The 16,007-nt window shown below is 38.4% G+C and overlaps 1 protein-coding gene across 1 annotated transcript in view; it reads right to left on the bottom strand.

The window, feature by feature from the left end:
- The window catches only part of LOC149806565 (maltase-glucoamylase-like), a 301,187-nt gene that overhangs the window by 269,480 nt on the left and 15,700 nt on the right, over positions 1 to 16,007 (bottom strand). The window contains exons 2-4 of the mRNA XM_089954697.1: positions 12,689 to 12,837; positions 2,620 to 2,794; positions 611 to 707 (exon numbers count right to left, since the gene is read on the bottom strand). Coding sequence (XP_089810823.1) covers positions 611 to 707; positions 2,620 to 2,794; positions 12,689 to 12,837 — 421 coding nt within the window. The remainder of the gene's footprint in view (positions 1 to 610; positions 708 to 2,619; positions 2,795 to 12,688; positions 12,838 to 16,007) is intronic.

Below are 16,007 nucleotides of genomic sequence, written 5' to 3'. Positions count from 1 at the left end.
TTTATTTGTGATTTGAGTTTGGGGTGAGCGTGGGCACAAAAATAGATCCCTTTTGCACCTAGTAAAATTTCTAGCCAAATATTACTGTGCATATGGAATTATGCTCAGAAGTGTTATCATCATACATTCACTCTCCTTGCATATCAGATTCTAGATTTTTCCAGAACATCAATCCCAGCATTCTGGTTATTTGATACCAGAGACTGTCAACAGGCAAGGTTCTGCAGTTCATCTTCCCTGGCTAATTGAGCCTGATCCTGTTCTATGCTCTTGGATCAAGAATTAAGTTAATTACCAATTCCTTATTTCACACCCATATTAAAGCAACAGCAGAGTGGGAGATGCAGGCAATTAAATGGTTGTGCCTGGTACTGCAAGCAATACTGGTTTTGTTTTTCTGTAGATTTTAGATTTAGAGTACATAAAAATGTAGGACCCTTACTAGGTGTTGATGCGTCCTTTAAACCCGAATGTAACTTTGTAGGACAGAAAGGATTACTTACAGAAAGATATACTGAGCAACAGACGGAGATTATAACTGTAATATCAATTGTATTTTCCTTACAATGTATGGAATAATAAAAAGAAACAAATAAAAATTTTAATGAACCTTGAGCATTACTGTTCCATAACAGGACTCCATGAGATTTCCCATCGTCCTCAAGGCACGTGTAGAACGGATGAACTCCATACAAGTTAGAATTGGCCTGAAAAAGATGCTGGTGTTTCATATGGACTCTTACGGCAGGTCATATAATATATAACTTTCGATTTTTACTTACATGAAAGTGTAGGGAAACTATTCTTTTGGATATGGTATTTACAACGTAGTGTTTCTGATGCCTATAAAACTTGTGACCACAATTGTTTGTTGTTCTTTTAACTTAATGAAACTATCTGTTGAATAGCTAATTATTTTTATTTATTATTTATTTATTTATTTATATGTTCTATCTATCTATCTATTTACTTACCTACCTACCTACCTACATACATACATACGTGTGCGTATGTGTGTGTGTGTGTGTGTGTGTGTGTAATAAAATTATATCCATAACTGCCAAAACCACGTTTATGGGTAATCACGTTCAAAGAAGGAAACTACCTAAGTCAGAAGACGGGTAGCAATGGAAAAAACATGTTTCTTTTAACAATGACCAGTACTACGATGATCCCTTTACAAGTATTATTTTCTTAAACATTTTCACTAATAGAGAATCTAAAATACATAATTTTTATCTTTTTTTGGAAAGATTGCATTTTTGTGAATCGGATTTTACTTATTTAAACAAAATTCATTTTAGTCCATATAAATTATATAATTCTGCAATTAAATTTAATCACTTCATAAAATACGTTCACTCGTAGATTACATTTACTTGTATCTCTTAGATGGTAATTCTGATGTTTGTGTCAAAAACAAATGAACAAGTGTTCGGTGCAAGCCGGTGTAAGGCCCCGTATCTTTGTTTATATAACCCCTGCATCTAACTGATAAACTTTTATACAAAACTTGCGCATTGATAGCAAGGATAAATAAACAGTTGATACCAGCAAGATATCAACTCCTCACATGGCATCAAGCTTTAGACCTTTGATGTCATGAACCTAAAATTCAGTTGAATAGAGCATTGAGGATACGTGTTGTAACGTAAACCATTAACATTGCTATTTGCTTACGCAGGCAAGAACTCATAACGTAAATCATTAACATTGCTATTTGCTTACGCAGACAAGAACTCATAACGTAAATCATTAACATTGCTGTTTGTTTAAGCAGACACGAATGCATAACAAACTTTCAACTTACTATAATATTTATCAAAGTTACAGTTGATTGAAGTAAATAGAATTTATGTGATATTCAAAAACTTTAGCACAAAACTTTAACATTATGCACCATGTTGCAACCATTTTCTGCTTAATCAGCGAGACAAACAAGACAGGAATTCTTAACATGAAACGGTATAAATGTAGGTATGAAGCCTTACATGAAACGGCATACAGTTTAGGTATATAGTCTAACATGTAACAAAAATGACTGTGATTCACTTTAATGTAGGAACTGGTGTACGAGATATGTGACTGTCAAAAACATGAACCGTGTTGACGACATTATGGCTTCGGAAATGTTACTTCTTTATCTTACCATATTTAAACAGCCGAGACAAGAAACTACGTCGACATATTTTTTTTTCAACTTCTTTTTAGCGAAGGTAAAGTGCAAGTTTGACTAAATGAGGTAATATGGCAATGAAATATAACTGATTTTACCTAACTTGCACAGGTTTGGTGGCGATTCTCAAGATTATTTGTGGAACACTATCCCGATTATCTGTCGTACTTGTTTAACTTTCTACATTTTAATTTTATTTGAACACAAGTAAAAATCACTATCCACAGAGAGTACCGAAAAATATTAAAGTTGATTTATTTCCTGAATATCATTTCAAAGTATAATTCTGTTAAGACCACTTCAAGTATTTTTGACAAAGTTTATAACCTTTGGAGCAAATTAGTGTGATTACATGTTCATAGTCAACATAATTTTAGTTATTTTGTTGATAAAATGCCTACAGAAAACTGGCCCAGGTCGTCCATTTTCTTTTTTAAGCTTACCGTCCATGTAGGTGGCTGGTCACGAGACCACATTGGCCATGTTGTGTAGTTTAGATCATGGCGGAATGATTTGTGAAGGTTCTCTCCAAAGCCGTAGATATTCTTGGATGGGAGTATCGTGCTAATTTGTAGAAACTGGTCAGAGAAGACGAAGCCTCCGACACTGGTGTCCCAGCTGTTTAGAAGAAAACAAACTTATGTTAACAGGCACGCATATTTGGATGAACGGTTAGACGCATACTTTCATAACAGAAATTGATAAGTCCTGATTCTTGATGAAAGCGTTCAAAGCGCTAGACTTTTCCAAAGTTTCAGGTCTAGAAATTTGCCCGGATTTGTGAATTGAAATGAAGCAATTTTCAACTCTGATAATTTAAGTCTTGTGTGTTTACCATTGCCACCATGTAATGTTATTTGTTCTTTAAGAATAACTTCAGTAGGTTGATATATATATATATTATCTATTAATTACAAGATATTAGTACATTTGTGAAGAAGAGACAAGACTTCCCTGAAAGTATTGTTCTTATAGAACTTAAATCCTAATGAAGGCATAACATACACCAACTGTTGGTGCAAATCAGTTGTAATCCAGTGTGTAATAAATATTTATTTTACTGCCAAAAACAGCTGAGTAATATTTGAAGCTCACTGGATTAAGTTCAATGCTTCATATAGCTAGATAAATGAACGGAGGGGATATTTTCCACATTCTTCGTGTTTGGGTGGAGTCAGTTTGTGTTATATATATATATATATATATATATATATATATATATATATATATATATATATATATATATATATATATATATATATATATATATATATGTGTGTGTGTGTGTGTGCGTGTGTGTGTGTGTATTTAATTTGTATTATTAGTTGACTTAATGATTATATGTTATACACATTTGTATTTTGTACTTGACCTTGTCGAAATCAAGTTCACTGTGCACCTGACACGGAACATTATTTCTGTAAGATAATAATACATGGCTAAAATTTCTCTGTGAGTATAGATTAAATATTAGGATCATTATCAGATATATTAGGTACATATATTTATCTTAATCTGAGTCTACAACATTGCTATTCGCCTATCGAAAACCTGATGTACTAGATGTTTTACATGTTCTTTATTATAAATTTAGCAATGGGCCTTATCTTGTTGACAACCTTGAATGTTCTAAAAATGAAGTTTTGACCCACATTCTGATTCTATTTTTGTGTGTTAGCTTTTTATATAATGTTGTTTACTTGAGAATTTACTCATTATTGCATTAACATCAGTAGTGAAGGGGGACGATATAGCGACAAGGGGACTTAAACGTTAAAAAAAGGGAGATGTATATAGCGACAAGGAGAATTTAACATGGTGGGACTATCTAGAGACAAGGGGGTTTTAATAGGGTGGGTCTGTCGAGGGACAAGGGGAAATGGAACAGGGTGGAACTGTCTAGGGACAAAGGGATTTGAATATAAGTGGGACTGTCTAGGGACAAGCGTGTATGGGTCAGCATAAACAAACAAACACATATACAGTAGAAAGACACAAAAAAAATTGGCAAGAGATCTTTTCGAACAATGGAGTGGCTCTGACAAGGGCCGTTGGGATTTTGTTAACACCACTCAATTAACATAGGGAACATCGCACAGGTCTTCTTCTCTACCTCAAACTTCTTCTGACATTAAGGACAGTAGAGTAAGACTCGCTTCAGACAGACTTGCCTGCCTATATAGATATTTCGTTTCCAAACAGCCGTATATGCGGTCTTTGTGATAGCACATGCTGATTTCACATACATCTGATAGTCCGGGTTCAACAGCATCGACGATATGATGGTAGACGACTCTACCATAGTCCACATCTTGTCACTAGAACAGGTGAATGGAATGAGGACACCAACCCAAACACGCGTTACAAAATTCAGGCAGAGCGCGGAGTCTCTCAAATCCACCGCAAAAAAATAAAAATAATAATAATTAAAAAAAATATATATTTTTATATAAAAAAATAAAAACAAAATAAAACAACAAGCGGAAATTACAACTAAATATGAATAACCTCCTAAACGACACACCATATGACGAACCTGTATCCAAACTATCCCATTAAAATCTTTTCTAGCTTATGATGCCAGGAATCTTGGAACAATAACTACCAATGATTAATTACACCCCAGCTCGGAAAGCAATCAAACAATTATCCAAGTACAGATAGAACTACACCCCAGGGACTAATACCAAGTCTACCGTGCCACTACTGAAAATTAGATAGTTAACCCAAAACTCTTAAGATATGATCTAGATAGTGCCAGTCTATATCTAAAATGCAGTAACAACACAACACACACAAACAGCACCACACCAGACTTTATGACTATGGCAAGTCACTCAAAAATAACAAAGATAGCGAAATGGGGATGGGAGCGGAAACTTTCACCCTGAACTTTCGCAAAGGGAAAACGAGTTCGATCCTAAGTTTCATGCATGTCGGGTTCAAGGCAAGCAAACAATCACAAGCACTAGTGTTTGTAAGTATTGACCTGAGAATGGAAACCGACCTGCGTACCGAGTGCTAACGGAGTACAACTGAGAACCCGCATGCAGGGACAACTCGAGATATATGGCGAAACGAAACAAAGATCAACCCTGACGAAAAAAAAAATAAAAAAAAAAATAAATTAAAAAAAAATTAAAAAGTTTATATAAAACAAAATGAATACAAATAAAAAAATATCACATATGAAATCCACAATTGTGAGGACGGGGGATACATAAATCACAAACCATGACCTTTAGAAACGAAAAACAGGGTGACACCTCCAACTCTGCTGGAACGGAGTCGTGTGGTGCCAACATAAGAAGACGATGTATTGGGGTGCACCGGCAGTGGACAAACGGAGTGATGGCATGACAGCTACCAAAGCAAACACAGTCATACCTCCAGAGGAGAATGATTTTAATTGAGATTTAGTGATATTTAATCTTCTCAAGAATTTGTTCCGTTACCAGTACCTTCACCACCTTCTCCTTCCTTACCTCAAGTCGAGGTTTTTTAGACAGAAGCAGAAAGAAGAATTGGAGAAATGTTTGCAACATCAGAAAGAAGCAGACCAAGCCTTTCTTATTCAACAGCGGGAAGAAGACGCAAGAAGAAAACGAGAGGAAGAAGAAGAAGCAGAGAAGAAACTAGGTCTATGAGAGAAGAAGGACGATGAAAGTCAAACGGTTATGGTATTATTAGACTTTTTGGCAGAGTTAACGAGTCTGAAACAAATGTACCAGACTTCTTTAACTCGACCCAAGAGAAAAAAGACTTTCCCGAGCCAAACAGTCCAACCCAGTTAACACTCCCACTACTCCTGAGACACTAACAGAAGTGATCTCTACCAAATCATCGAAGAAGTAGGCCTTGGCTGTGGAAAATGTATAAGGCAGTTAAAGCTGATTACATCCCGTTCCTGAGTTTGTTAAAAAAGAAAACACCCAACGATCCTTTTCAGAGCCACCAACCTTTCTCGAAAAGAGTGACTACTTAAAGTTTGCCAAATCAAGTAAAATGTAAATCCTTTTTCCCACATGATGTACAACGTGAGTGTGTGAGTGTAGATCCTTATTATTATTTAAAAAATCAAATCCAAGAGACACGTTTTTCTCTCTGGTCTATTCTGGTAGAAGTAACAATGAAGTTTTACAACACATCACTAAAAATGTTTTTGTCTTCTTTTATTTCATTTTTTTTCCATTTGAATTTCGTCAATGTCACAGGTTTTCCTCCTCTTCCTCACTTTCTTCTCGTCTTCTTTTCTTCTCTTTCTGGACGGGTATAGGTTCTTCGTGCTTTTTGAAGGGTACAGCTTTTTCATGGTCGGAAGTCCTTTCCTCCTCCTCCTGTTCTTTCTTGGAACGGATCTTAGGGCAGTCTGAAGACCAGTGTGCTTTCTCTTGACAATGATAACAGGTATCTTGATCTTTGTCTCTCTTGACGCCTGTCTTACTTTAACGTTCTGGACATTCTGAAGACCAATGTCCTTTCTTCTGACAGATGTAGCAAGTGTCTCGACTTTTATTTGGAAAGGAGGGGGAGTAGTCCGTCGGCTTCTCTAAAGAAAACCTTTGTATGACGCCTCGCAAAGCTTTGATCAGTAGTTCGATCTTTGTTGGTTATTCCATCTTCTTGAATAGTTGAGAGTGAAATGAATAATCTGAGGGAAGACACTCACAATACATATATTTTGCAATCAAGATGAAATGATCGCACAATTTCACTTGAGAAAGGGTAAGAAAGTAAGAGGCAGAAACGTGACATATCGCCTCGCACACGAGCTGAAGTCTTGGCTCAAATTCATGCCAGTGATTTTGAAGACGAATGTGTGAGCTAGAATCCACACCTTCTACTTCTGCATCCAGACGCAGAAAGTCTACAGCTAGCCAAAGTCCACCAGCCGTATTACACGAAAAGTATTACCACATTCAAGAGACGGATAATCGCTCTTCCAGAAAATTTAGAACCACGGCATACATGGTGAAGTTTCAAGTCAGACGTACAGTTGGAAAAAGCAGAAGAGTTCATCACCGATTCGTGGGATTCTTTGTTAACCCCACTGAAACGACAATGTGAAGCCAAAGAAGACCATGTCTTCAGACTGTCCATTTATCACGGCAGTTTGATGTCACTCGTTTGGATCGAGTTTAACAGCCCAGCAGAATTCACACCTTCCAAAGTCATCGACAAGATTCAACACGTTTAGCATTCCAACGACAAGTTTCACACCACCGATGGAAAAGCGACATTGTACATGACCCAGGTTTCTCTTCCAAATCGGACCAGACAACGTAATATTTTTTTTTTTTGATGAACGACCTTCAGAACATCAAACGTAGCATCGTTCAAATTAACAACGCTCAAGACAAGATGAATTTAGCTCGTGCTATCTTCGTGGGACGAACGTTTGCCGGAAAGAATAACACGGCATAATGTAAACAAGCCTGGAAAATTATTCAAAGATCAGACCGAGCCAAACAACGAAGAGAAGCAGAACTCCTGTCACAGCAAGCCGGAAAATCCAAAGACACCATATGTGGCATTTCTGAAATGAAAAAAGAAATGCAAGATGTCTTAGCTCCAAGCTGAACATGAAAGTGCACCTCAAGAAGTGAGTGGAGGTCTGTTGTTTCGAGGCGACAATTTCAAAGACGAAACATACATTCACGTCTATCATCATGATGAACATTTCGATGTGATTACCAGTATCTCCGCATTCCTCGGACATGGTGATTATTGTGAGAAATGCGAATATGGATTCCAACAATCGAGTACAACACAAGCATTGGGGATCGAAATATCGAGGATGTTTGGCATCCAAACCCTGTCTTGACGAAGGACAAGAACGAGTGCATTGCCTTACTTGCCAGCTAACGTTTGTCAGCCCTACCTGTTACCAACAACATCTGAAGACGCAAGGTTCACAACTCCAGTGATTGTGCTCTACTTGTGGACAAGTTATATGTAGCAATAATACAAAGGCACAAGTTTATCCAGGGAAGAAACGATGTCACATTTCTCACTAAATCGTGGACTTCAAACAGAAATGCTACATTCAAAATTACCAGTCGAAGCATGAGCAGGAGGAAGAATACAAGAAGAAAGGTAATTTCATCTTTTATTTCGATTTCAAGAGACCGGCATTCACATTCCTAATTTCTGTGAGGCTCATCGAGCGTGCGAGAAGTGCGTCCGCGAGCCTATCGTTAGTCTATTGCCCCTTGAAGGCGTGGACAATTCTTTCGTGGGCCTAACACTTTGGCCGATTTGGCCCAGTGGATCTTAGACCCTATCGACGCCACGTGGAGTGAAGAGGACATCAAATTTTATGGAGATTATCATCGCCATGTCACGGCGATGGCTCACAATTTCTCGGGAGAACAGGGACACTTTCTTATGAAATACTATGCGGAACAAAGCACAGAACGTCCTAAAGTCACTTTAAGCGGAGCAAAAATCATTTCCATGCAAGTGGGACAAGTACAGTTTTAAAATTCGAGCTATTTAGCCATGCTGTTGAGTCAAATTCCTTAAACGTTTGGAATGACAGAAATAACCAGTGGCTATTTCCGCACTTTTTCAATACCGAAGACAATCAACACACCTTACAGTCACATCTGCCTAATGCTCACTACTACAACCACGACAACAAGCGCACCGCACAACGAGAAGCTTTCTAAGGTTAGTACCAAACTCACGCCTCGGACACCCCCGACTTTCACACGGAGGGATAGAGCCCTTGAAAGAAGCCTGCACCATTGCCAAAGTGTACTCCTTCGTGTATCGTAAACGATTCATGACAGAGAACACCCTGTCTGTCATACATCCTTAAACGAGGCACTTTGTTAAACGTCGATACTCGGTCAAAGCTCTGCGTTGGTTGTATTACTTGTACGACAAGGAAGACAAATGGATCCCACAGGTCAGACACGGTGGAGATAAATAGACCATCGGAACGTATTCGGTGGATGGCTGGGACTTAGAAGACCCTAAGATCGTTTAACGGATGCTTATTTCATGGATGTCCGATATGCTACCCTCAACGTAACACCAAAAATCAGTTTTTATAATGTACAAAGGAAGACTTGCACGAGGGCACTTGTCAACGACGCTTGAAGTTAGAACAGCAATGATACTAAGTAGTGGCAACGTGGGAACACGAGTACGATCACCGTTTGAAAACCGATCCCGAGTTTAAACGCATTGCGGAAAGTTACAATCTGTTGTACCCTCTGGACCCGCAGGACAGTTTGTATGGAGGGCGAACGAATAGTACATGTTTAATATACCACGCCGATGAAGAGAAAGGAGAAGAAATCAAATACCTGGTCGTATGTTCGCTTTATCCTAACGTGTGCAAATATTGTCACTATTCAGCAGATTACCACGCAATTGCTGACGGAACAAATCGATGTTCAAAACATTCGACAATACGAAAGATTGATTAAATGCAATGTCGTGCCTCCCAATGACGTGTATCATCCCGTTTGTATTTTACAATTGCCAAGGAAAACCGATGTTTCCTTTGTGTCGCACTTGTGCCGAAAGTTTTAACCAGGACCAACCTTGTCATCACACTCAGGAAGAACGCTCGTTGACATAACGTCAATCAGCGTAATTGTTTTAAACTCGGTACTTAGAATACCAGCTATTAGAAGTGTGCGAAACTTACCACTTTCTGAAGACACAATAGTACCAAAAGGGTGACAAGATTAAGGAAAGAATTTTCGCGGAGTACGTGAATGTTTTTCGAAACTGAAACAAGAAGCTTGCGGTAATCCTTCCTGCTGTCAAACTCCCGAAGACCAAAATAAATTCAAAGAGGAATACTTTGACCAGGAAGGCATCACTTTAGACCAAGTGGAGAAAAAAGAACGACGACGATCGTTTTCCAAAGTGATGTTGAATTGTTTGTAAGGAAAAAAGACACAACGACCATGTTTACACAAGACAGAATCTTTCCACTACTTTCAGATGATTCAAGACAAAAACCAAAAACATGAAGCACGTGGACGTCATTGTTGAAAGCTTGATCATGGTCAATTTCAAAGAAAAACTTGAGTTTGTAGAGGCCGACGAATTTGTAAATGTCATCATTGTGGCCTACGTGACAGTTCATGAGCTCTTAAAATTGTCCGAAGCCTTACTCCAATTAGGAGATCGCGTCCTGTAATTTGATACGGATATTTGCATCTACATCGATGGCTATGGTCACCGTCATCGTAAACACAAAGGCGACCGCGTAGAAGCCTCGACGGACGAGCACCCCGACGACAAGATTCTACGTTTTGCTAGTGGCAGTGCAATACTTATGGCTACGAATACCGGGACAAACGACGAGAAATCAACAATGGATCATCGCAAGAGTCAAGTGGTCAACTTTAGTGTGCTGAAAGAAACGTTGCAAACTGGGAAGGATCAAGACTTTAGTGTGACCACCTACGAACCGCACAAAATAGTACGTTTACCAACAAACCAAATCGTCAATCGACCTTTGTAAAAACTATCAAATCGAGTACCAGAAGCGAGTGTGTTTTCCAAACCACTTCACTTTACCATAAGGACATGACGGTATACAAAATGGTTCCAAGACGATAGTCACCAACATGAATGATGACTTCGACACAGCGAAAATCTAGTGAGGGATCCACTGTGGACTCCAAGTTTGTGTCAGTCGATTGGAGACGTTTAAAAAATGGTATAAAGACAGGGAAGGATTACCTACTATGCGTGTTTTAGCCAGAACAGGAGTTGTCTATTTGGGACCTGAGGCTGGACATGGATATGAAGTGCGCTGTTTCAGTTGTGGTCTGACGTTGTGCATGGATCTATGTATTAATAAAGCTTCAGCTATTCTGGAACATAATAAATGGTCTCCGCACTGTCCTTACTATTATATGGCCTTTCCACCCATAACACTGCGGTACATTTGTGGTGGTACCTTAGAGAAGGCGGTATCATTGTCGCGGAAGAAAAAAGGAAGACTTCCAAAACTATGCATCAAAATGGAAAGATTTACAAAAACAAATAGGTTATGTTAGACCCATAAAACTTTAGCTTATATAAGGTGGTCTAAGCCCATGACCATCAGGGCCAGTCACACAAGGTGACAAACCAGAAATCTAAATAGCACAAACGGCTGTCATCCGAGGTATCACCTCGAATAAGAAAATACAAAACAGCACAGTTTCTTTTTTAAACATTCTCAGGAAATTTTTCGTCAATACTGTATTCAATATTCAAGATTCGTGCAAGACAATTTTTAGGCCAACACCCTGGAATCAACGCCGACTACATATCCTACATCCTGCCATGTTTCGGCCGGACACCAATTAATTAAGTGTGCAAAGCGCGCATAAATAACATACCAAAGAGATACCTGAGTGCTGGTACTACTCCCACTCATCTGCTTAATTTGCTAGAGGCAGACTGAAACATGAGTGTGTGTGTGTGTGTGTGTGTGTGTGTGTGTGTGTGTGTGTGTGTGTTGGGTCTATTCCCACTCAAGATAGCTTATCATTAGGGTAGCATGGAACACCTTGTTTCGCTACCTGACGGCTTAATTAACAGCACTCTTAGAGTGTATTAACGCCTGGGGGTTGTGGCTCTGATTCCTTACCCGCCACTTTGATTCAAAGAATTAATCAATTGTAGTCTACACCTTGTTTATTACTCTAACACTAAGGGCGAAGACCTGAATATCGGAGGAGAGGGAGACTATTGCACAGCCAAAAAGAAGAATAGAAACAGGAAACGTAACCAGAGAAGGAAACCTGAACAGAACAAGGCGAATAACCACTCCGTTACTCCGGCTAGCAACTTAGGTAGCATACATGGACACCCACACCCGATAAAGGCTCTCCAAATGATTATCTCAACATCTACAACATCTACCCAGACAAGTACTCAGCAGGAGAAAAAATGAAGGATGCATAAATTCAGAAGGACATAATCACACATGATGCTACCACTGAAACTGAGATACCGACATAGATAGAAGAAGAACAGAAGTCGGGAGAACAAATGGTAGAAACGGAAGAAGAGAATACTGATGAGGAAAATGAAGAAGAGGATAATCTAGAGCAGAGCTATGAAGAACTGGGAATACATGAAACCATAACAACCCCAAAAATGTCAAGAATGTTATTAGTTCTATCAAGTACATGGCTTGGAGGTCACCGAGGAAGAAGAAACCTAGCACCCAGCAATGGCTATCTGCACAGCGTATCATTTTGCAGTACTTCAAAAAGGCCTATCAGGAATACCCGCTCACTATCTTTGTGGACTATGCCAACGAGTTGTCACGAACGTCCGGGTATGAGGTATTTCCCCATGCAACATATGAGAAACAACATGTGTGTGTGTGTGTGTGTGTGTGTGTGTGTGTGTGTGTGTGTGTGTGTGTGTGTGTGTTGGTGGGACACATATCCTTCTTCAAGAAAGATTAATCACAATAAATAAGCAAACGAACAGATTTTTATATAAAAAACAAGCAGGAAGAAGAATAAAAAATATACTTACAGGACTCTGCCATTGGATTTTCTAATTATTTGGAAGGCAAGGCTGTCGTTCTGAATTATTCTCAGTTCATATACAGGATTTATGGCTTTTGTATCAGGGAGAACCGGACCTTTCGGGACCTTAAACCTCTTGAAAACGGGGTCGTCAAACTAAAATTAAAAAAAAAAATTGTTTCTTGGAGGGTGATAAAGGCACATTAATATCAGTAATGCCACAGGGTAAAAAAGTGATGGGCAAAGGTAAATGGCTACGGAATCTAGGCAAACGGTTAACAAACGACGATCGTTATGATTCTGTAGTGTAAAAAACCCTGTGTTGTAAGTCAGAAATTGTGCGTGTGTTTATAAATGTTACACTTATGTGTTTTGCGACCGGCACATTCCAACACCCAACCTCTCTCCTCGGCTGGTGTCGTTTGTCTCTCCAATAGTGGATGATTTTTGTTTCTTTATTCCTCAATCAAACCTGTGCAGTGAAATTGGAGGAATGTGGGCATGCTTTAAAATAGATGTGAAAATAGCTTTGATTTCTAATCACTTAGTTATAACGTCCTAAACGAAATTTGCTTACACCAATGCATATACTCTATGGCAAAAGTAAAATTATTTATACAGATCCAAAATAGTTTGACAACCGCAAAATCCAGGTGGAAATGTTCAAGATGCATATTTGACAAATCTTTTACAATAATATTTTCCTGTTCCAGAAAATGACTAGAAGAGACGGGGAATCAGATAATACGAATGGTGGTTACTTCAAGTAACCTATCAGTGTTGGAGCAAGAAAAAACGCTTGCATCGGGGGGAGAGGGTGTAACGAGCAGGCAAGGGATCTGTGGGATGCGTGTAAGTCGAGGGTACGAAGTCCATGGAGTATCTTGCCTTCTAAGTGTTTCTAAGGCATAGGTTTAACCATCTAACTGTAAAAAAAATGACTTATTCGGAATACCTTACTATCAGTATTTAATACCTATTTTATTTTTTATTTTTAAGCCATGTACGTGATATTGCATTATTTTCCTTCTCATTCATATTGTTGTATTCCCATTTTTTGGATTGTTTTTAATGCTAAACCAAATGAGTTACCGAGGATTCCAATGACATAGCTCTAGTGAAAATGTGTCCCTTATTGCACCCAGAAACGTGCATGCATTATTGTACATGTCTTGTATCTGTTTTAAGCTTAAATTTCTAATTTAGCTTTATTGTATTGAAAAAAAGAGGTCCATTACGAGCAATAGAGAGTACGTAGCATATGATCAGATTTCAGTTTTAATAAATACATTTGAAATGCCTTGTGTCCTTCTACAAGATTTCTTATTTTTGCCAAATTAGCTCATCTGGCCGTAAGATCAAGCCAGCTTATGAAGTGGTCTTGCGGCCGTCGAAGTTCGTGCGGCCTCCATCAACAGCAACATGTTTACACTCTGGGTCCGAATTTGATCAAACTTGGAGTGTGGGCTTATATTGTCAAGATCTCAGAAGACACTTAGCAAGATCCACGCATACAGACAATACGATCTTGCAGCAGACTGGATGAGCTTGTTACCATTGTGGCAGTCATATTTCTGATACGAGAACATTACAAATCAAAATTAAAATCATTAGAGCTGCACCTCGTTAGACATTTTGAAAACAACGAAAACAATTATGCCACACAAAACGGAGCACAAGTAAGTATAAGATGGTTGTGGAGTTTTTCAGGAATGGTCACTGCGACTTATATATATATATATATATATATATATATATATATATATATATATATATATATATATATATATATATATATATATATATATATATATATATATAGTCAGGAAATAACACAAGTACAAAATGAATGTTAGACAGGTTCGAATATTGACCACTGCACATAGATAAATATCAACTGACATAGATTTGCCCGAGTAGGTTAAGAACAAACAAAGTCTGCATGAAGAAAAAGACTGGTATGTGACCATGTGAAAATGTAAATAAACTACCGAAATACAGCTTAGATCAGGCCCGCCCCTAGGGCAAGGCGAACAAGGCAACAGCCTTTGGCTCCGCGCTTTCAGGATATCAACTTCGAAATCCATTTTTTTTGCTTGGAGCCGCGTGCTCCTCGCTTGCTTCCTTGGGCCCCGCATGCTGCCTTGGGTCCCACACATGCTAGGGCCGGGCCTGACTTAGATACAGTCATTTATCTAAACGATGTCCTGTACAAATATAGGATACTATAAGCATCGTGAGATACGTGCATTTTGTTGAGGTAATCTTGCGTCTGATTGGTTTAGTTATTACCACTCTGGAGATCACACTCTGGTCAGATTTTGACAAAACTTGGCATCAGGTCTCGTATCATAATGTCGATTTTTGATAATGAGCAGGAACCATGCATATTAATGAGGTGATCATACATCTGATATTCAGTGAGCTTTTAAGCGCTCTTGTGTGTCACTACTCCATTTGTGATCTGATTTTAGCTTATTATATCATTGTTATATTATCAAGATTTTGGATGAGTTTGATCATGTGCGACACGTATTTATAAGGTGATTTTGTGTTTAACTGACTGAGTTTGTTACGACTAGAGACCGAATCGGTAATGGATTTTACGCAGATTTGATAAATAAACTTATACCACTATGGTCTTAGGATGATTATATAACATTTAAGATCTGAGCATAATAGTGAAGTGGTCTTAACCTGACTGGTCTTAACCTGATTGGCCCAGCTTGTTAATTCTTTATACAATGATTTGGAGATAGTTTCCACATTACATAGGGTTTATTATTACAACACTACAGTGGCATGCAAAGTGAACAGTCAGCTATCAAGTTTTCAAAACATTTGAGGATACCGCCTGGACCGTACCATGATAGACATCTCAGGTTGAAATCGCGTTTATGTTGTCAGTGGTAGGTCTTTTTTATAAGATGACACCAATTAATCATCGGTAAAGTCACAAGATTGCAATGTATACAACGACGCAAAAATGCACACATTTATTTTATCCTATATATGTTTATAAATGTGTGTCAGTCCAAGTTTTCAGCAGTCTTTTCGACATTGCCATTTCTGAAAGTTGACAGAAATGCATATAACCTGCCAAGACATGTCGCCCGAGGAAAATTTACATCTTATGAAGAAACAAGAAACAAATGTTTTAAAATCCAAACAAGCAGCAATCAGAACACAAACATGGCAACGCAGCTGAGGTATTTTGCAAAATCCCAACTAACGGTGTTATACTTAGTACGAACAAAACAATATGTCACTATTAAATGTTACGCAAAAAGTAGGAAATCATACCAAATTTGAACAATTGTGCCAAA

The sequence above is a fragment of the Sinohyriopsis cumingii genome, chromosome 1 (assembly GCF_028554795.1).
Source record: "Sinohyriopsis cumingii isolate HCF-2022 chromosome 1, ASM2855479v2, whole genome shotgun sequence".
NCBI lineage: Eukaryota > Metazoa > Mollusca > Bivalvia > Unionida > Unionidae > Sinohyriopsis > Sinohyriopsis cumingii.
Note: the sequence above shows the minus strand (reverse complement) of the source record. Positions and strands in the feature narration are given on the sequence as shown.